Source organism: Cryptomeria japonica, chromosome 2, assembly GCF_030272615.1.
Source record: "Cryptomeria japonica chromosome 2, Sugi_1.0, whole genome shotgun sequence".
NCBI lineage: Eukaryota > Viridiplantae > Streptophyta > Pinopsida > Cupressales > Cupressaceae > Cryptomeria > Cryptomeria japonica.
In genome coordinates, this window is record NC_081406.1 from 518,206,278 (window position 1) to 518,227,461 (window position 21,184).

At 41.6% G+C, this 21,184-nt stretch overlaps 1 protein-coding gene across 1 annotated transcript in view; it reads right to left on the minus strand.

Moving 5' to 3' along the window:
* The window catches only part of LOC131035270 (uncharacterized), a 249,602-nt gene that overhangs the window by 91,616 nt on the left and 136,802 nt on the right, over window positions 1-21,184 (minus strand). Inside the window, exon 6 of the mRNA XM_057966940.2 lies at window positions 13,056-13,119. Coding sequence (XP_057822923.2) covers window positions 13,056-13,119 — 64 coding nt within the window. The remainder of the gene's footprint in view (window positions 1-13,055; window positions 13,120-21,184) is intronic.

Here is a 21,184-nt window from a genome sequence, read left to right on the forward strand (position 1 = left end):
CTAGACTTGGTGTAAAACATGACCTTATGTCAGATGCAACCTCCTACCTTTCCTTGTCTTTGAATTGAACCCTTGTGGAATTCCTCATTGTAAAACAACTCCTTGTTGTACCGTTCCTTAACCTCTTTGTACTAACAACTATTCTTGGATTTGTAAAATTTATCTTCATTTCATTGCTATGCCTTGAGCGTGATGTTGCATTTGTGAATCTCTCTCTCCAAGTAGTATGCTTGTGCTGACTAGTGATGTCCTCCTTATCAACCTTCCATGTTGTGAAGTCCCTTCTTGATGTAATCTTGAAGGTGCATCATCATTCCTCGCTGTCATTCTCTTGAAAAATGAAAATACATTGGATCGTAACGATGTAATAATAAAATAAACTTAATCAAACACACCCTTATCACATCGAAACCTCATCAATCAAGTGATAAAAGCCCCTTTCAAAACTGGAAATGAATATCTAAGCCTGGAAATGCACTTTCAGATCTGAAATGATAATGTTAAATCTGATCAAACTGCAAACAAGATTTACTCCAAACTAGGATACTCTAGCTAGAGAATTCGCCTAAAATCAGGTCTGTTCTGGAAATCAGAATCAGTTCCATTTGAATTGTCGATATCTGGTTCAAAATCGGTGGAAATGTCTGCTAAATTTACACCAAATCAGGCCTTGAAAATTCACACTAATGTCTGATCTGCAGATTCACTTCAATGTGAAAGGGGACTGTCTAAAAATCTGGTGGAATTCACCCTGCATATCTGCTCCTTATTCGCTGTGAAGCTTAATCAAATTGATGTTTGCTGAAATGGAATAAGACTTCCATCTTATATATCATCCCTCACCCCACCTTACTTAGCCGACTTAGATGCCTTAACTCTTGACGTCCACGTTTTGTCATATTTTTCCACGTTTTATATTGTGAATATTCAGGTCAGAGTTTCTACTAATTTCGCAGTGATCAAGGTCAGACTTCTTGCATGTTTTGAATTTCCTTGGTTGGAGTTCCTGACATACTTGCATTTCCTTATTTGATGTTGGAGTTTACACCAATTCTTCATTGAATGCATCATTCAGAGATCGGACTTTATTACAGCCTTACAAAATTTGGCAAGTCAGAGTTTGAATTGATTTTGCACAATATGCTGATCGGAGTTTTTGAAAGTTTTGCACAATGAAGATCAGAGTTTGAATTAAATTTGCAATGATCAAACACCTCATGCACAATGATGATCGGACTTTCAAACTTCTGCATTGAGTGAAGGTCAGAATTTTACTGAGTTTTGCAATCTCAAGTGTCTTGAAAGCTGGCGGAGTTTGATTCACTTTTGCAATCTGTTGTGCGTTGCACACGCCCCCTGTCGCCGACAGGGTCCCCCTTTCCAGTCTTGAGTTTTTTGATCGTCATCCCGAGAATTGAATCAGAGTTTCTCGTATCTCCTCGAGCGAGTTCGTGATCAGTCCGTAAGCTGATCAACGTTGGAGTAATGAACCAATGAGCCCTTTTGACTGATCTGGCTTTTGGGCGTAAATACCGAGAGTTTGTTCCAAAATTTCAAAACTTAACATAATGCATCTCCTTTTCGGACCCCAGGTCCGAACTTGGCGAAAGTCAAGTTAAGGTAAAAAACGTTATGCGCTCCTCTTTTTGGATTTAAGTGTCTGAAAGTGAAAATTCAAAATTTAAAAGCGTAAGGTGAAATACCATTTTCGGACCCCAGGTCCGAAATGTCCAAAATCAAGTTAAAACGTAACGCTGCGCATCCATTTTCGGACCCCAGGTCCGAAATGTCCAAAATCAAGTTAAAACGTAACGCTGCGCATCCATTTTCGGACCCAAGGTCCGAAATGTCCAAAATCAAGTTAAAACGTAACGCTGCGCATCCATTTCGGACCTTAGGTCCGAACTTCAACAAAGTGAAGTTTTAAAACATTGTGCAAACATCGCATTTCGGAACCTAAATGACAAAGTTAAAGTTTTTTTTAAAAAGCTACATAAACACCGTTTTCGGACCCTAAGCTCCGAAAAGGGCGAAGTAAGTTTTAAAAAGCAAAAACGCACACCATACATACTTCGGACCCTAAGCTCCGAAAAGAGCGAAGTAAGTTTTAAAAAGCAAAAACGCACAACAAAACGCATACTTCGGACCCCAAGCTCCGAATAAAAAGGGCGAAGTAAGGCTTTAAAAGCAACCATATTAAACACGCGCTTCGGACCCTAAGCTCCGAAAAAGGCAAAGTTGGGTTTTTTAAACATAACAAAACGCGCATTTCGGACCCCCGCGTCCGAGCTCCAACAAGGCGAAGTTAAGTAAAAACATAGTGCAAACAACGTTTTCGGACCCTAAGCGTCCGAAATTCCAAGATGAACGTTTAAAAGCAAAACATAGTGCGATTATCGTCTCCAGACCCTAAGCCTCGAGCGCTGGCAAAGGCGAGGAAATTAACCCTGTGAGATCGCATTTCGGACCCCAGGTCCGAACCTCGGCGGGGATGGAAGCTGAAGGCGACACAATCATTTTCGAACCTTAGGTCCGAACACAAAACGAAGGCAAAGTTAAAAGCCAATGCGATCATCTCTCCCGACTTAAGCTCCAAGCTTTAATGCAGAAAGCGAAGTCCAAAAAGCAAGCGAAACTTTAACGCAAAAGGCACAGTTTGTAACGCGGAGGCCAGGGTGAGCACACCCGCGAAGGTTAGATTCGAAAACCTCCAATTCGAAATTCGAAAGGAACTCTTAAATCCGAAAGCAAGGAGGTAAGACACCGCATCATCCTCCCATCAACCATTTAAAATTCAGGTTGTTAGACACAGAACCATGTGAAATTAATAAATCCTCTTTCATCTTCCAAACTGCGAAAATTTAAACAGGAAGGATAACCGTTGGGATTCAAATTTTGCAGGGTCATCCGCTCGCCCCGCACGCCAAGGTCGGGTAATCACCCATCATTCGCTCCAATCAGGTAAGTACGCCTTATCGCGTACGGTCATTTAAAATGTATGAATCAAATAGGCAAAATACGCAAAATTTGAAATGCTTAGAGTCTGCGTCTCCGTCATTCGAACATCCAAAATTTAGGATTCATACCCGAGGTTCGACCGGAAACTGCATCTCTTTTCAAAATTCTCATGTTTTGCCTTTGTTAAAATTAATCAAAAAAAAAATTCGAGAGTAAGAATGCTTAGTCATGAATCTTCAGGAATATGATGCTGTAGAAGTTAATCAGATTGTTAGCCCAGAGTGATATTTAAACTAATCTCGGTCTGTTGAAACACTTCTGTTATTATCTAACCCGCATCGTCATTCTCGTGTCACCTTGTAATCCGTGTCTGGCTGTGCAGGATAAATGCCTAAATCAGCGGCAGAATCATCAAAAACACCCGCTGCAGCAGAAACCTCACGAGCATCCAAATCAGACATCCCACGGAAAGTTGAAAGAATGAAGTATCAGTATCAGAGGGGAGGGTTAAGAGAGTCAAAGGTCCAGAGTATCTGGGACAACATTGGTGACACCGACCTTGGCCACATTGATATTCAGGATTTCAGGGATCGGGTCTTCTCACCCAATGCATATGGCAGGCCTAGGCAAATGCTGGAAAGTGGCATCGCCCAAGCAGCAGGTTTTCCTCCAGCAATCCAGAACTATGAATTAGTAGTGGAAGCTGCTCGGCATTACGAGCCAAAGTCCAGATTAGTGCTTCTGGAAGATATCACTATTGCCGACTTCTCCCCTGAGGCTATCGGCGATGCATTTGATATCCCCTTTCCAAATAATCCCATAGCTACAACAATGGACGAGGCACAGGGGGCGTATGATATGAACCCAGCTCGATGCAGGGCACTAATTAACGAAGAATGGTTCAAAGAAAAAAGGCCTTCAAGCACCAGGATTGTGAAAAAGACCCCCAGAAGTGACTTTCATAATGAACATGGCGATATGGTCACCTTACTTAGCCGAGTCATGGGACTCCCTAAGTCCAACTACTTTGAAGAATGGATGTTCTATTTTACAGAACAGGTCTTTGCCGGAAAGTCTAAGTTTGACTGGGCTCAGATCATAAGTGATAACATCCACGCTCAGCTGATTGAGCTTGAGACAAAGAAGTATTTCACCATGACCTCCTATTTGGTCTATATGTTCGCAAAGAACCAGCCACTGCCAGGATTAATAATGAAAGGTGAGATCGGGAATGGGCCTGGTCAGGTAAAGGTTTATGATTGCTACCCGCAGCTGCACTACCAGGATATAGCTCAAAGGGAAAAGAGCAGCCCGGCTTACGCGGTTGGACAGTACGAACGTGTCAACGACGCCTTCACAATGCGCCTAGTCAGGCTAATGCAGGGAGGGTTACACATAAGGCTCTCGGAGCAAGCTACCATTTTAGTGCAGAGGTATGGGGCCTGGTTTATTCAGTTCCCAAGATTCTCCTACATCCGAATTGCTGGCTTCGAAGGTGCTCCCCTTCGACTTCCGCGGTACCCAACCGATAAAGTAGTCCTCATGGAAGTGGCAAGGCAATCACGCCCTGCCGGCATATTATTACGAGAAAGCAAGCAGGCTGGATTCGCATTTCCAATGATCATAGGCAACCATGATGTCCAATTGAGAACTCCCACCCTAGCAGAAGAGTCCCTTGCAGAGCTAGCCTCTTATGGCCTACAGGAACATTTCCCAAGAAAATGTTTTGATCATGACAATTTGGCAAAGAGAGCTTACGGTAGGCGCTACAGAGCAAAGGAGTCAATTGAAGATTACTGGAAAAATTGCTCCGATGACTACTGTAATGTCCCCTTCTCAAACCTGATCCTTGCTGCAACCGTTGGTCTCTTTCTAGGAAGCTCGGAGGCCAGTCGGAGGGTAAAATTAGGGTTTCCTATTTTTGAGGAGGTTTTTTTGGATGGGTTCATCGTCGGCTTTTTCTGATGGTTCAGAGGGCTTCGCAACGATGTCTTCATCTCAGTTTTTGGAGCAGTTTTCAGAATTTACTATTTTTAGTAAGTTCTATTTTTGGCAGGGCTCGCGTGGCATCGGGCAATCTCTACATCCTGTTCAGTTAACTCCAGGAGCATGGTCAGGTTCTAGCTTCAGATTTTGGAGTTGTGTGGTCAAGTAACTTTATTTTAATTAAATAATCATTATAATTATAAAGTTGCTTATCCCCCCTTGGCCTAGTCCAACAACTTAAAAACATCACTTAAAAGGGGGACTTTATGGGTGGCGCCCTCATGGAGGATTTAATTAATATTTTATCCTTGGCCAAAGTCAAAACATGGCGAAACTTACCGAGGTGATATTTTTATATTATTTCATTGACTTTTTGGCTAGGTGTGATGGCGCCATGTTGAGGAGGGGATTAGGGTTTGCCTTGGAAATCGAATTAGGGTTTTGAGGAGGCAAGTGAAGCTATTTATTGGAGTCTTGGGAGGATTGAAGGGATCTTTTGGCAGAATTTGTATTTGGGCAGCCGTCTGGCTCTGGACATGCTTCAAGGAATGGAAGCCTTCTAGCATAGGCATCTCTTCTTGCTTGAAAGATAGCAACTAGGGTGATTATATTCTCTATGTAATTGCATTTAGCCGTAGTTTATCATCAGAGTTTTCATTGTAATCATTTAGGCTTATAGTTCATTCCGTTTTCTGCATCTAGAATTCCCGCGACTAATTTCATGTTTTGTTCACAACCAGAAAATACAAAAAAATTGCATTGTGGGTATTAGTTCTTTGCATTTGCCTCACCTAAGCGTTGCATTTCCTAGGTTTTCAGCAAGTTTGGTTCATGCATTTATTTTTAATGACAAATCGTATTTTGCAGCCAGCCGTACCATTTTAAATGCATTGGAAATCGTGCCATTTTTCATTGTGAGGGTTTTGCAGTGTTGTTTGAGTCTTTCGCAGGTTTCCACGTCACCAAGGCATTTTGCAACTAGTTTCCGGAGGAAAGAAGATTGTATGAGGAAGAAATGAGCTGTTGGCAGTGATCCATGGGTTCGCGGCTGAATGTGCAGATTTATGTTGAATCAGAAACTCTCTTCTAAAAGGGGAGTTGTGAAAGAATTTCTTTTGATTGTACTCTGACCAGTAGTACTGGCAGTCTTGAACTGTGATCTTGGTTGTAATTGTCAAGCTAACCAAACTTATCTTATCTACCTCCATCCTATGGTAGCTCCTCTCCCTGTTGGGATTGAAAGCACATCCTGGATGTCGAGTGTCTTTTCAGTTTCTGCAATCAATTAAATTCAAGCATTTAAGTTTCACTCCGTCATATGGTAGCCCCTATCCGTCTGGAGTGGGTAGCACATACTTGGCGTTGAGTTCCTTCCAGTTCTAGATTTCAGGGACCCTCTGACCAATGCTCGCCATTCCGGCGCCATACTGGTTAGAGTTCTTTTCATAAGCAACTAAGATCCTCTGACCAATGCTCATCCACACGGTGCCATTCTGGTTAGGGTTGCTTCAGCAAATCAAATACTTTTTTCTCAGAACTAATTGATCACTCATATAGTTGTTGTAATTAAGTTGATCAAAAATTTCAAAAAAAAATTGGCTAGGGATATTTCAACTACGAAGTCAGGGGACGGGAATATTCTAGATTGAGTGTGCAGCAAATGCGACTCTTTGAGTACCGTCGGGTCCCGGATCAGCTCACAGACTCGGGGAATTGTCTCCAAGTCCGGGAATTCGAAGCAGTGAGGCATCTCTTGCCAGGCGTTGATTGGTCTCAAGACCCAATCACGGATTTCGAAGCAGTCATGGCAGCCCCGGCAAGATACACAGATCAATGGTTACAACACCAGATCGAGAGGCTAGTCCATGAAGGGGTCCAGTTTACTTACCATCTGATGGGCAATTTCGACTCTCAGTCTTCCGAAGATGAAAGGACATCAGCTGAAAAACCAGAGAAAAGGAAGAAAACTAAGGCTTGCAGAGGGACTCGGACGTCCAAGAAAACAAGGAGGGAGAAGATTCCCATAAGAAGGCCAGAGACCACTTCATCTTCAGACCCCAGTTCGCCCGATGGTGCCATAGATTTGGATTGCATACCTGCTCCGCCTTCCCAGAGCGACATAGAGGCATTCCAAGCCAATGATCCTCCTGCTCCAGATATGCCGGACACCGAGCAAAAGGGCCCCAATCCGACTAAGCCGGGTGACCAGATAGAGGAAGGAGAAATCCCATCCACCCAGGGGATCGAAGTGCATGAACCTACCCAGCAGAGCCGCCATGAATTACTACTCCTCCATGCAGCCAAGGACGACTCAACTGTCGAAGGGGAACAAAGAACAGACGAGATCCATGAGCTCAAGGGAACCAAGGAGCCACCATCACAGGAAGATATCAGACAATTATTCAGTGAGATAGGGGAGAACTCAGATGCAAACAAAGAGCTTCCTCCTTCTTCCACCCCTCCGATGGCGGGACAGCTGTTAATTTGTGATCAGCCAGTTGAAAGTATGGGAGCACAAGGTGCTAACTTAACCCTATCCTCAACCCAGACGGTGCCTCAAGAGTGGCTGATCGCCAGAGCTCAACGTAGGGCCGCCACCAAGGCGCCCATCGACCTTGAAGACATCTTCTCACGAATGGATCAAACAAAAGCAAAAGGGAAGAAGAAACCGAGAACATACTCTAAGATAACCAAGGATGGGCAAAGGAACCGCACTCTTCATATTGCTACCCCGCCCGTAAACAAGCTAGCAGATCAAATAACCCTGGCAGATTATAGCATTACGACTGTCCCCATCGGACGAGCTACAAAAGAGCAAGAAAAGGAGGAATTTAAGGACTCGGTGCAAAACATACTCAGACAGCTCGAGGAAATCACGGCTGAAAAGGACATGTATCGAGCCCGTGCTGAACAAGCCGAGGGATACATCGATAAGCTCCTACGGCCACTACACAACCCCTCTAAATCCCATATTCCCCCAATGGCATTGGCGCAGAGGACCACAACTGAATTTGAAGGAATCCGGGATACCGCAAAGGCCGTTAAGGAATGGGTGCAAGACATCAAGAAAAAGGGAGAACAGATCCTCAAAGAAGTAAAGGAAATGGCTCTCCATCGAGAGCTCACTCTCGTCAGGTTGTTGGAAGTAAAGAGAGAATCCCTTCACATGCATGAAGTAGCGGCCTCTACCCTTCCCCTCCTAAGAGCTCTTTTCTGGACACATACACAAATTCCCACACTGCCTGACATCTTGAGTCCCCATAGCATCAGTGTTCTCAAGGAATGGTATTGGACCGTCACCATGAAGAACGATGCCCAGGAAATTATTGACAAAGAAAATGACGCGTGTGAGGCGATTCTGGGGAACATGCAAGAACTAGGCAAGACCATCCTCCGATCAATGGTTTCGGGGTGGATAAATGACCTGTCCGACAGTGTAATCCGGCCGGATTGGGAGGGAAGATTGGGAGCAGATAAGGCTTTTTATTCCATTGAAGACTTAAGTTTTGCTGGTCAGTTCCATTCAGACATATTATGCTTCGAGCGTAATCGCTCCAGCTGGAAGGACGGTTTAAGGCACGTGGACCAGTATCTCGAAGGCATGCAATACAAAATTCGCCACCCTCCCATGCCCCCTTTTAATCCCCTCTTCCAATTATGCATCAAGTTTCAGGAATATGTCCGCGAGGAACGAGCAGCAGGTCGTGATTTATGGCGAGAATACCTGCATGGCGAAGACCAGTTTCTGCAAAAGGAATGTGAAACCAGAATAGAGAAAGCAGTTTCTCAAAAATGCTTTTTTCCCTCCAAGTCTTAAAAGGTGCACTTTTGTCCCAAAAGGGTGACAGTTGACTTTTGGTCAACATATTGTAAAGTTTTTTGTGCACCTCCCCTTTTTGGATTATTTCAAAGTTGTAATTATCCTTTGGTAGTTATTGCTCCTTTTGGAGTAGTTGTAGATATTTATCTCCCTATTTATGAGTGTGGGTCCCTCTTTTTGTAAGGATGAATCTGGGCCACTTGTTTAGATTAGATCTTGGCCATTCATCCATTTTTGGAAACCTATTTAAGGGGACTGGTTTTCCCTCATTTAGGAGGAAGTTCTTGAATTGTTGCGAAAGCTCTGAAGAAATTTTGCAGGAATTAATACAATGGATTGAAATTACCTTCAAATTTCCTTGTGAGTGCATGGTCTCCTTCTTCATTTAAATTAGAAAGCTTTTAATTATGTCTGTTCATTTTACACAGCAGTTCTTACCAAGCATCTGATAGAATCTCCACAGTCCATACCATTAGAGGATAGCTGATTGCTTTTTTTTTCCTTTCTGCATGGTTAATCTGGGCTATTTTATGATTCAGTTCGATTATCAAAAGTACACATATCATGAATATAGAAGTTCTAATATTGTATTTGGTAATATGAAAATCTGGTTTCTCCTTTGAAGATTGCACTAAGTTTATGCAAACATTGTGTCTGAATGACTGATGATGCTTAACCTGGTTTCCTGGAGGTGTCTGTCTGCTTGGGTAAATCTGTTGTCCTAGTTAATATTTACTGTTCTCTCTCTCTACCCTTCCTTTCTTTTCCCCCAATTTTATCCCTTTTTTTTAGAAATCCAGTCTTGCTAAATCAGCTTCAAATAAATCAACATCACCTGAAAGAAAACCAAAAGAGGTCCCTGGGAATTCGCATATGAAATTACTAATCAAACGTAAGCCCCCTTGTGTTTCCAGCATAAACACATAAAGCCACTGAGAGATCCCGCAGTCAAGACCTGACAAAAGAAACCTTGAGGTAGTCTCCTTTGATCAAACTTAGAAAACAGCATTAGAGACTTCCTTATCTCAAGAGAGAGTAGGATAATCAGTCGGCTATTCTATTCTGCGTTGGCCGTATGGAGTTTGCAGCAATGCGATTTCAGACACGTCAACACAATCCCTTTTCACCAAAGTTGGAGTTTGCAAAAGATCTGCACTATCTTGCAGTCGGACTTTGAAAAAGTTGTGAATTATGAAGTCTGACTTGCAAGAGTTCAACACTTAGATGAAGTCAGACCTTGTGAGGATTTCACATTTTGGTGCGGTCGGACTTTAATCAAACCTTGCATTGTTGGATCAGAACTTGATTGAGTTCAACATTTTCCCCCTTGCCTTACTGGACTTCGAGGAAGATTTGAGTGAAGAAATTTACCCCTTGTTCCACAATTTCACATTTACAATTAAAAAATGACGACGAACTTTGGTGTTAGTTTAGCAATTTTGATCAATCACTCACCCTATTTTGCCATAGTGGCAAAATCCATAGGCTGCTCAACACTTATACAGAAATGCAACACTCCCAAAACTTGACAACTCTGACATTTTCAATAACACTTTGCATCTTGACAAACTTAATGTTGCATTTGACATTTTCTAGTGATCATTCTTAACATTGTATAGCTAGACCTACATGAAATACTTGCAATTCCTAACGGATTCGCAAGCAAATTTTCCGCTCCAAATTTGTATTTGCACCTCAATAATTTGTCCTGACAATATTTCTTGCATCTTTGACAACTTTGACAAGTTTTTACAATATTGAGCAACTTTCACCATGTTGACAACTTTCGAGACAACTTTGCAATATTAACAAGACTCTACAATTTCATCCTCAAACAACACCACTTGACTCAATCATACCTTGCGGACAAACTTAACCAAACCCTCTCATACACAAAGCCTAGAGACTCAAACTAAAAACTACTGCCAAGCTAAGCAAAACAACTACCCTAAAAGCGAAATGTGGGGGTCCCCATTTGCAACGGGGCGATGTGTGATTACATCACAACAACTATCATCCCCTTAAAATTTACTAGAGTCTTTGAAACAGAATGGCTGGGAATAAATGAGAGCCCCACGGCCCTCCTTTAACTTAGCGAATGACTTTGTTTTGCCCCACAACTTCCTTGAAGAGCGGCAGCTGTAAATAACCTCTGTTCTCAAAATGAAATCACTACATTTCTTTCCTTTGCCACAAGCCTACCTTGGTATTGATGGTAACCCTAACTAGCAGCGGAATACATGTAGATATCTGCTATCCAAATTCATTCCAAATCCAATACTAGAGCTATCTCCTTAAAATATATTGAAAATTTGTTTGCAAATAATATAAGAAATAATTTTCAACTTCCTCTCCAAACGTTACATTCGCCTATAAATCTTGTATGAATTCATAAAATAATTGATTAGGAGGATTTTGTCCTAGGGAAAAAGATGAACAGTTGCTCACTTCCAAAGTTGGGGTTTTCAAATGAAATAGCCAAGAATGCAATTTTTTTCTCAATTCCCCTCTTTATACACTTTTTCAAAAAATTATAAAATATTACTTATTTTCCCGCCTTAGGTGACATTATAGTTTAACTTTATATTTTGGGCCCTCATAAAGCCATTTTTAATTTAATTGTCCAACATTGCAAAAAACAATTAATTAAATGTAAGTTGCTCAAACTATTGACAAGTTAATTTAATTAATCAAATATTGCTTCTTTTTTTCTCCCAATCAGCATATGGGAATTAAAATAGGCTAAGCGTCCCTAAATGGAACTTATGCTTGTGAAGGGGACATTACAAATTATTGTTTTAAAAAGAATGAACTAAGCGTTACTTTTTAAGGCCATCTAAATGAAACTTTTGATGTCTATGTATTTAATTATTTATAAGTATCTTGTAATTTTGTTTTAGAAGGAAAAAACTAATAAAAGAACAAAATTTGTAGAGCCTATATATGTAAAGGAAAGCGACCTTTTTCAAAATCCTATTGTCATGATTTTCAAATTAAAAATTTCAAAATTGAGCATTGAAAAGCGAAGCCCCTAGGCTTGCAAACTCTGGCAGATGAAAACCCTCTTGGATTCATTGTGGATTTAGGAACAAAAACCCTCACATTCAACTGAGGTGATTCTACATCAAAGGCTGCAATTAAACTCATTGATTCAACTAGAAGCGACTATCATTTGCAACCAAATCACTATTTTGTCAATTTATTAAATTTCTTACTTGTGCTAATAGTAGTGCCCAACTTGATGGTTTATATATTTCATTCTATTGTGATTTTATTATCATTTTAGTAGGGCAGTTTCATCTTCCAAATCCTGCTATAAAGTGCAAGCCTCAGCCACTTGCCCTTGGAGCTGGTCGCACATCTTAGATGGGTTCTTTTGGTGGTTGTTAAACCTTTCTCTAGGCTACACCTAGTGGGGTCAACGACTATTTGCTCCCATATCTGGTCACCCAAGCCTATGAGTGGTTTTCTTCATTTATATTTATCAAATCATCAATTAATAGTGCCTCATTTCAGAGTTAAGCGACCATTGTTAATGCTGATCATTAATGGCTGTCTACTCAATTAATTGTTGCTGTTTATCAGTATTAATTAGTCTAAAAATGATTGTTATTTATAATTAAAACTGCACTCTAAACATTAGTTTGATTCTTCTTGTTCAAGAGCCTATTTGGCTATCTAAATCAGGTTATTTGTCTAAATCTCTAAAATTCAATTGATGCTAAATTGCTTTTTACCCACGAAAATCTAGATCTTGCAATTACTTGGATCTATTTGTAAATTTTTATTAGTATATATTAAACTAAATTTTGAAGATTATTTTACTGATTTCATCAGCATAGGATTTATTTGTTTGTGTTTCATTTTCAGTGTTTTATATTCAAAAATAAATTTAAGATGTTAGCATAGTTTCTTAGCATTCCTGATTGGGGACGTTACACCTATCCTATTGGAATAAACTTATTCTTTGTTCACATGCACCTTTCTCATGTGTAAAGATAATTTTCCATAGAGAATAAATCTGAGGACCTTAAAAGCTTAATTCTCATCTTGTTTTATTCTTATTCTAACTTCTTAAAATAAACAGGTATTCTCTGTTAACATGCAAAATTCTATTGCGTCAGATATTGCATAGGCCAAAATTTATTAATGAAATTTCTATTATTCCTAGGCTACGTAGGCCAAGATGTATTAGTGACAAATCTATCAATCTCAAATCTACATACTGTAATTTTGAAAAGTCACTTGTTAAATCTAGAATTGGTAATACTTGCATAGAAAATAGACTAACCTGTCCCGTTGTTGAAGCATGATTTGTATTTAATATGGCATTAACTTCAGCATGGCAAACATAACTGTGAAACCAAAAGTGAGAAGTACAGAATTTTGTTATAAATCATATCTAAATTTGGAGCTGCTGTTTTAAAGCATAGTCCCAATTAGCAGAGAATTAATATAAGTTCTCAAATTTCACATCTAAATAAGTACAAGTAAAGGATAGAACACATTGATATTTCCTCCAGAGACATAAAATTATGCCCAAGAGCACAGAAAATGTAAGTACAGCATTTTGTTATAAAACCAAATCTAAATTTGGAGCTGCCGTTTTAAAGCAGTCTCAATTAGCAGAGAATAAATATAACTTCTCAAATTTCACATCTAAATAAGTACAAGTAAAGAATTTAACACATTGATATTTCCTCCAAAGACATGAAATTATGCCCAAGAGCACAGAAAATGTGACTTAAACTTGAGTATTCCCAATGCAACTAAAATCTTACCAAATCACACCTAGAGAGGTTGCCAGACATCAAAAATCATACCAAATTATTATGATAGAAATAAAATATATGAATATATATGTCATGCCCCAACAATCAGCATGCAAACCAAACAGCTCGCCAAAAGAAACAAGTACTAAATAATTATTAAGCTTAAAAATCAGTAGCATTGTTTAAGGAAAACAATTAATAAATAATCATCATTTGCTAGAGGTCAGCAGCATTGTGAAGAGCAGCGATTTTTTTATTAAAAAATGCATCCCTTCAAAACAAAGGGATATGATCCCCCAACGATGAAAGATATAAAGAACGGAATTTTATTTGTGGAAGGGGGCATTGAATGGGCAAACATCAAGCAGAAAAAAGAATTGGGAAATAAGAACAGGGTCAACAGCAGAAATTAATATTTATATTGGCAGCAATTACATTATAAGATAAATCTACGAATAAAGTAAAATTATAGGCATGTGTGTGTGTGTTCATGCAATAGTGGTACTTGCAGAAATAATTGATGATTGTGAGTAATCTAAATGTTTCTCTTTGTTATAAATATGTAATAGTAGATTTGTATAATAATCCATTTTGAATTTAGGAGAAACGGATTGCAAATAGAAGGTATGGCCAGCCTTCTGGGTTCATGAGAAATGAAGGACGACCAGCTTTCATGCTTCTTATCAAGTACACCTCCCAGAGATGGAATGGACGACCAGCCTTCCATGCTCATGGGTTGGGGTTGGAATGGACCAGAAATCCTTCTATGCTTTTGGGCTTGATCAAGGAGGATGGTGTTGACGTGTCTAAAATCGCATTGCTGCAAACTCCATACAACCAACACAGAATAGAATGTGCTCGCTGAGTATCCTATCCTCCCTTGAGATAACGAAATCCCTAATGCTATTTCTTACGGTTGATCAAAGGGGACAACCTCAAGGTTTCGTTTGTCAGGTCTTGACTGCGGGATTACTCAGTGGTTTGATGTGTTTTTGCTGGAAACACAAGGGGACTTACGGTAAAATAGGCGATTGCTGGATGAGTTCCCTAGGACTTTAATGGTCTTGCTTATCGAATGGTTTAAGTTGGGTTGATATTGTTTTCAGCAGGACTGTGGATTCTCTTGCTAAAAAAGGGGAAAAAGAGGGATAGAGAAAGAGAGGTACAAAAAATCTAAGCTATTTAACTAGGATAGCATATTCAGTAAACAGACAGACACCTCCAAATAACTAGATTAAGCATTATCAGCCATTTAAGCACAATACTTGCATCAATCTAGTGCAATCTTCAAGGGAAAATTAAGTTTTAATGCTATTAAACACAACATCAGAAGTTTAACATTCATTTAGTGAGCATTCAATAACCGAACTAAGCATATGAAAGGTTCAGATTAACCATGCAGAAGGAAAGACAATCAGCCATTCCCTAATGGTATGAACAGCAAGGATTCTATCAGATGTTTACTTTATAAAATGCTATATAAAGGAAAGAAATATAACTAAAAATTCTAAATTATTGAAGAAGGAGACCATGCACTCATAGGGAAACTTGAAACAGTCTTAACTTTGCATTAAATCCTATAAATTTCGCCAGAGCTTTAGCAACAATCCATGAACTTCTTACAGAATGAGGGAAAACCAGTCCCCTTAAATAGGCTTCAGAATGGATGAATGGCCAAGACCTAATCTAAACAAATGGCCCCGATTTATCCTATAAAACATGGCTGCCCATACCCATAAATGGGAGGCAAATATCAGCAACTACCCCAAAGGGAGTAATAACCACCCAAAAAGGTAATTAAAACCTATCCAAAATAATTCAAAAAGCGCACACACATAAAGTTTACATTTATAGTTGACTTGGAAGTCAAATATGACCCTTTGGCCAAAAAGTGCACTTTTCAAAATTCAAAAGAAGAAAGAACTTTAGGAAAGCACCTTCTTTTTTCCAGTTTCATATCCCTTTACCAAAAATTGATCCTCTCCATGCAAATATTCTCCCCAGATATCCCGATCAGCTGCACATTCTACCCGAACGTATTCCTGAAACCTCAAGCATAACTTGAATAATTCGGTCGTTGGCGGCATAGGCGGATTGAACATCTTGTAATGGATACCTTGTAGGAGGCCATCTAAATTCTCCAGTTCCTCTCTCCAGTATGACTTGTGATTTTCAAAACATGATATGTCTGCTTGAAGCTCAGAAGCAAAATTTAGATCCCCTATGGAGTACGCAATTTTGGGAATGAGTCGGTCCTCCCATTGCGGTTGCACCTCACTATCCTCCATACCGTTCTTCCAACCAAGAACCATGGACTTGAGGATCTTCTCACCAAGGTCCTTAAAATTTGATAAAGTGTCATGATGTCATCGCACTTATCATGCATTTTGTTGATACCATCCCTCATGTCGTCCTTCATGCTGAGGGTCCAATACCAATCTTTGAAGGTACTGACGCTATAAGGATTTAGGATAGCATCAGCAGCAGGGATCTGAGAACAGGTCCAGAATAGAGCCCTAACAAGGGGCAAAGTCTTGGCCATCGCCTCATGAATGTTATAGCATTCTTTCTTTAGTTTACACATTTTGATAACAATAGCTTCCCTATGGAGGGCCATTTCGCGCAGATCCTTGAAGATTTGCTCCCCCCTTTCTTTAATGCCCTGCATCCATTCCCTAATGGCCTTTGCAGTATCCCGTACTCCTTCAAATTCTGTTGTAGTCCTCTGTGCCAATGCCGTCGGGGGAATGTGGGATTCGGAAGCATTGTGTAATGGTCTCAGGAGTTGATCAATGTATCCCTCGGCCTTCTTAGGACGAGCTCGATACATGTTCTTTTCAACTATTATTTCTTCAAGTTGCCTGAGTATGTTCTGCACTGAATCCTTGAATTCCTCATTTTCTTGTTCCTTAGTGGCTCGTCCGATGGGGACGGTTGTGATGTTATAATCTACCAATGTGATCTGATCTACTGGCTTGTCTACAGGCAGGGTGGCGATGTGAAGAGTACAGTTCCTTTGCTCATCTTTGGTCATTTTGGAATATGCCTTGGGCTTTTCCTTCCCCTTTGCTTTAGCTTGATCTATACGTGAGAAGATGTCCTCCAAATCGATGGGTGGCTTTGTGGCGGCCTTGCGCTGAGCTCAGGCAATTAACCATTCTTGAGGTACAGTCTGGGTTGATGTTATGGTTAAGTTTGCACTCTATTCTTTGATGTTTTCGGTCGCCTCATCACAAATTTGCAGCTGTTCGGTTACCGGAGGAGAGGAGGTGTCAAGTCCTTTGCTTGCAACAAAGTTTTCTCCCACTTCACTAAACAATTGTCTGGTGCCTTCGTGCGACGGTCACTCTTCAGTCTTTCCGAGCTCACGCATCTTCCCTGTCCTTTGCTCTCCTTCAACAGTAGAGTCATCTTTGGTAGCATTATGGAGCAGCAATTCATGGCGGCTCTGTTGGGTGGGTTCATGCAACTCGATCCCCTAAATGGATGGAATTTCTCCTTCCTCGATTCGATTACCCGGCTCGGCTTGTTGAATGGCTCTTAGCTCAGCGTCTAGCATGTCAAGTGCGAGAGGATCATCAACTCCAAATGCATCAATATCACTCTGGGAAGGTGGAGCAGGTATATAATCTAGTTCTACTACATCGTCGGACGAACTAGGGTCCTTTGACGATGAAGTGACCTCTGGTCTCTGTTGACGTGGATGAAATCGCATTGCTGCAAACTCCATACGGCCAACGCATAATAGAATAGCCGACTGATTATCCTACTCTCTCTTGAGATAAGGAAGTCTCTAATGCTGTTTTCTAAGTTTGATCAAAGGAGACTACCTCAAGGTTTCTTTTGTCAGGTCTTGACTGTGGGATCTCTCAGTGGCTTTATGTGTTTATGTTGGAAACACAAGGGGACTTACGTTTGATTGGCAATTCCATGTATAAATTCCCGGGGACCTTTTACGGTTTTCTTTCAGGTGGTGTTGGTTAATTTGAAGCTGATTTAGCAGGACTGCAGATTTCTAAAAAGGGGGATAAAATTGGGAGGAAAGAAAGGAAGGGTAGGGAGAAAGAGAACTGTAAATGTTAACTAGGACAGCAGGTTCACTCAAGCAGACAGACACCTCTAGGAAACCAAATTAAGCCTCATCAGTCATTCAGACACAATGTTTGCATAAACTTAGTGCAATCTTCAAAGGAGAAACCAGATTTTCATATTACCAAATACAATATTAGAACTTCTACATTCATGATATGTATATATTTGATAATCGAACTGAATCATAAAATAGCCCAGATTAACCATGCAGAAAGAAAAAAAGCAATCAGCTATCCTCTAATGATATGGACTGTGAAGGTTCTATCAGATGCTTGGTGAGAACTGCTGTGCAAAATGAATAGACATAATTAAAAGCTTTCTAATTTAAATGAAGAAGGAGACCATGCACTCACAAGGAAACTTGAAGGTAATTTTAATCCATTGTATTAATTCCTGCAAAATTCCTTCAGAGCTTTCGCAACAATCCAAGAACTTCCTCCTAAATGAGGGAAAACCAGTCCCCTTAAATAGGTTTCCAAAAATGGATGAATGGCCAAGATCTAATCCAGACAAGTGGCCCAGATTCATCCTTACAAAAAGGGGACCCACACCCATAAATAGGGGGGGGGGGAAATATCTACAACTACCCCAAAGGGAGCAATAACTACCAAAAAGGATAATTACAACTTTTGAAATAATCCAAAAAAGGAGGTGTACAAAAACTTTTACAATATGTTGACCAGAAGTCAACTGTCACCTTTTTGGGACAAAAGTGCACCTTTTAAGACTTGGAGGGAAAAAGGCATTTTTGAGAAACTACTTTCTCTATTTCGGTTTCACATTCTTTCTGTAGAAACTGGTCTTCGCCATGCAGGTATTCTCGCCATAAATCACGACCTGCTGCTCGTTCCTTGCGGACATATTCCTGAAACTTGACACATAATTGGAAGAGGGGACTAAAAGGTGGCATGGGAGGATGGCGAATTTTGTACTGCATGCCTTCGAGATACTGGTCCACGTGCCTTAAACCGTCCTTCCAGCTGGAGCGATTACGCTCGAAGCACAATATGTCTGAATGGAACTGACCAGCAAAACTCAAGTCTTCAATGGAATAAGAAACCTTATCTGCTCCCAACCTTTCCTCCCAATCCGGCCGGATTACACTGTCGGATAGGTCATTTATCCATCCCGAAACCATTGATCGGAGGATGGTCTTGCCTAGTTCTCGCATGTTCCCCAGAATTGCCTCACATGCGTCATTTTCTTTGTCAATAATTTCCTGGGCGTCGTTCTTCATGGTGACGGTCCAGTACCATTCCTTGAGAACACTGATGCTATGGGGATCTAGGATGTCAGGCAGTGTGGGAATCTGTGTATGTGTCCAGAAAAGAGCTCTTAGGAGGGGAAGGGTAGAGGCCGCTACTTCATGCATGTGAAGGGATTCCCTCTTTACTTCCAACAGCCTGAATAGAGTGAGCTCTCGATGGAGAGCCATTTCCTTTACTTCTTTGAGGATCTGTTCTCCCTTTTTCTTGATGTCCTGCACCCATTCCTTGACGGCCTTTGCGGTATCCCGAATTCCTTCAAATTCAGTTGTGGTCCTTTGCGCCAATGCCATTGGGGGAATATGGGATTCAGAGGGGTTGTGTAATGGCCGTAGGAGCTTATCGATGTATCCCTCGGCCTGTTCAGCACGGGCCCGATACATATCCTTTTCGGCAGTGATTTCCTCGAGCTGTCTAAGTATGTTCTGCACTGAGTCCTTAAATTCCTCCTTTTCTTGCTCTTTTGTAGCTCGTCCGATGGGGACAGTCGTGATGCTATAATCTGCCAGTGTTATTTGATCTGCTGGCTTGTTCGCGAGAGGGGTGGCAATATGAAGAGTGCGGTTCCTTTGCTCATCCCTGGTTACCTTAGAATATGTTCTTGGTTTCTTCTTCCCTTTCGCTTTTGCTTGATCCATTCGTGAGAAGATGTCCTCTAGATCGATGGGTGCCTTGGTGACGGCCCTGCGCTGAGCTCTGGCGATCAGCCACTCTTGAGGCACTGTCTGGGTTGAGGATAGGGTTAAGTTAGCACCTTGTTCTCCCATGCTTTCAACCGGCTGATCACAAATTAGCAGCTGTCCCGCCATCGGAGGGGTGAAAGAAGGAGGGAGCTCCTTGTTTGCATCTAAGTTCTCCCCTATCTCACTAAATCATTGTCTGACATCTTCCTGTGACGGTGGCTCCTTGGTTCCCTTGAGCTCGTGGATCTCGTCTGTTCTTTGTTCCCCTTCGACAGTCGAGTCGTCCTTGGCTGCATGGAAGAGTAGCAATTCGTGGCGGCTCTGCTGGGTAGGTTCATGCACTTCGATCCCCTGGGTGGATGGGATTTCTCCTTCCTCTATTTGGTCACCCGGCTTAGTCGGATTGGGGCCCTTTTGCTCGGTGTCCGGCATATCTGGAGCAGGAGGATCATTGGCTTGGAATGCCTCTATGTCGCTCTGGGAAGGCGGAGCAGGTATGCAATCCAAATCTATGGCGTCGTCGGACGAACTAGGGTCCTTTGAAGATGAAGTGGTCTCTGGCCTTCTTATGGGAATCTTCTCCCTTCTTGTTCTTTTGGACGTCCGAGTCCCTCTGCAAGCCTTAGCTTTCTTCCTTTTCTCTGGTTTTTCAGCTGATGACCTTTCGTCTTCGGAAGACTGAGAGTCGAAATTGCCCATCAGATGGTAAGTAAACTGGACCCCCTCATGGACTAGTCTCTCGATCTGGTGATGTAACCATTGATCTGTGTATCTTGCCGGGGCTGCCATGACTGCTTCGAAATCCGTGATTGGGTCTTGAGACCAATCAACGCCTGGCAAGAGATGCCTTACTGCTTCGAATTCTCGGACTTGGAGGCAGTTCCCCGAGTCTGTGAGCTGATCCGGGACCTGACGGTACTCAAAGAGTCGCATTTGCTGTACACTCAATCTAGAATATTCCCGTCGCCTGACTTCATAGTCATCGGAGCAATTTTTCCAATAATCTTCAATTGACTCCTTTGCTCTGTAGCGCCTACCGTAAGCTCTCTTCGCCAAATTGTCATGATCAAAACATTTCCTTGGGAAATGTTCCTGTAGGCCATAAGAGGCCAGCTCTGCAAGGGACTCCTCTGCTAGGGTGGGGGTTCTCAATTGGACATCATGGCTGCCTATGATCATTGGAAATGCGAATCCAGCCTGCTTGCTCTCTCGTAATAATATGCCGGCAGGGCGTGATTGTCTTGCCACCTCCATGAGGACTACCTTATCAGTTGGGTACCGCGGAAGTCGAAGGGGGGCACCTTCGAAACCAGCTATTCGGATGTAGGAGAACCTTGGGAACTGAATGAACCAGGCCCCATACCTCTGCACTAAAATGGTAGCTTGCTCCGAGAGCCTTATGTGTAACCCTCCCTGCATTAGCCTGACTAGGCGCATGGTGAAGGCGTCGTTGACGCGTTCGTACTGACCAACCGCGTAAGCCGGGCTGCTCTTTTCCCTTTGAGCTATATCCTGGTAGTGCAGCTGCGGGTAGCAATCATAAACCTTTACCTGACCAGGCCCATTCCCGATCTCACCTTTCATTATTAATCCTGGCAGTGGCTGGTT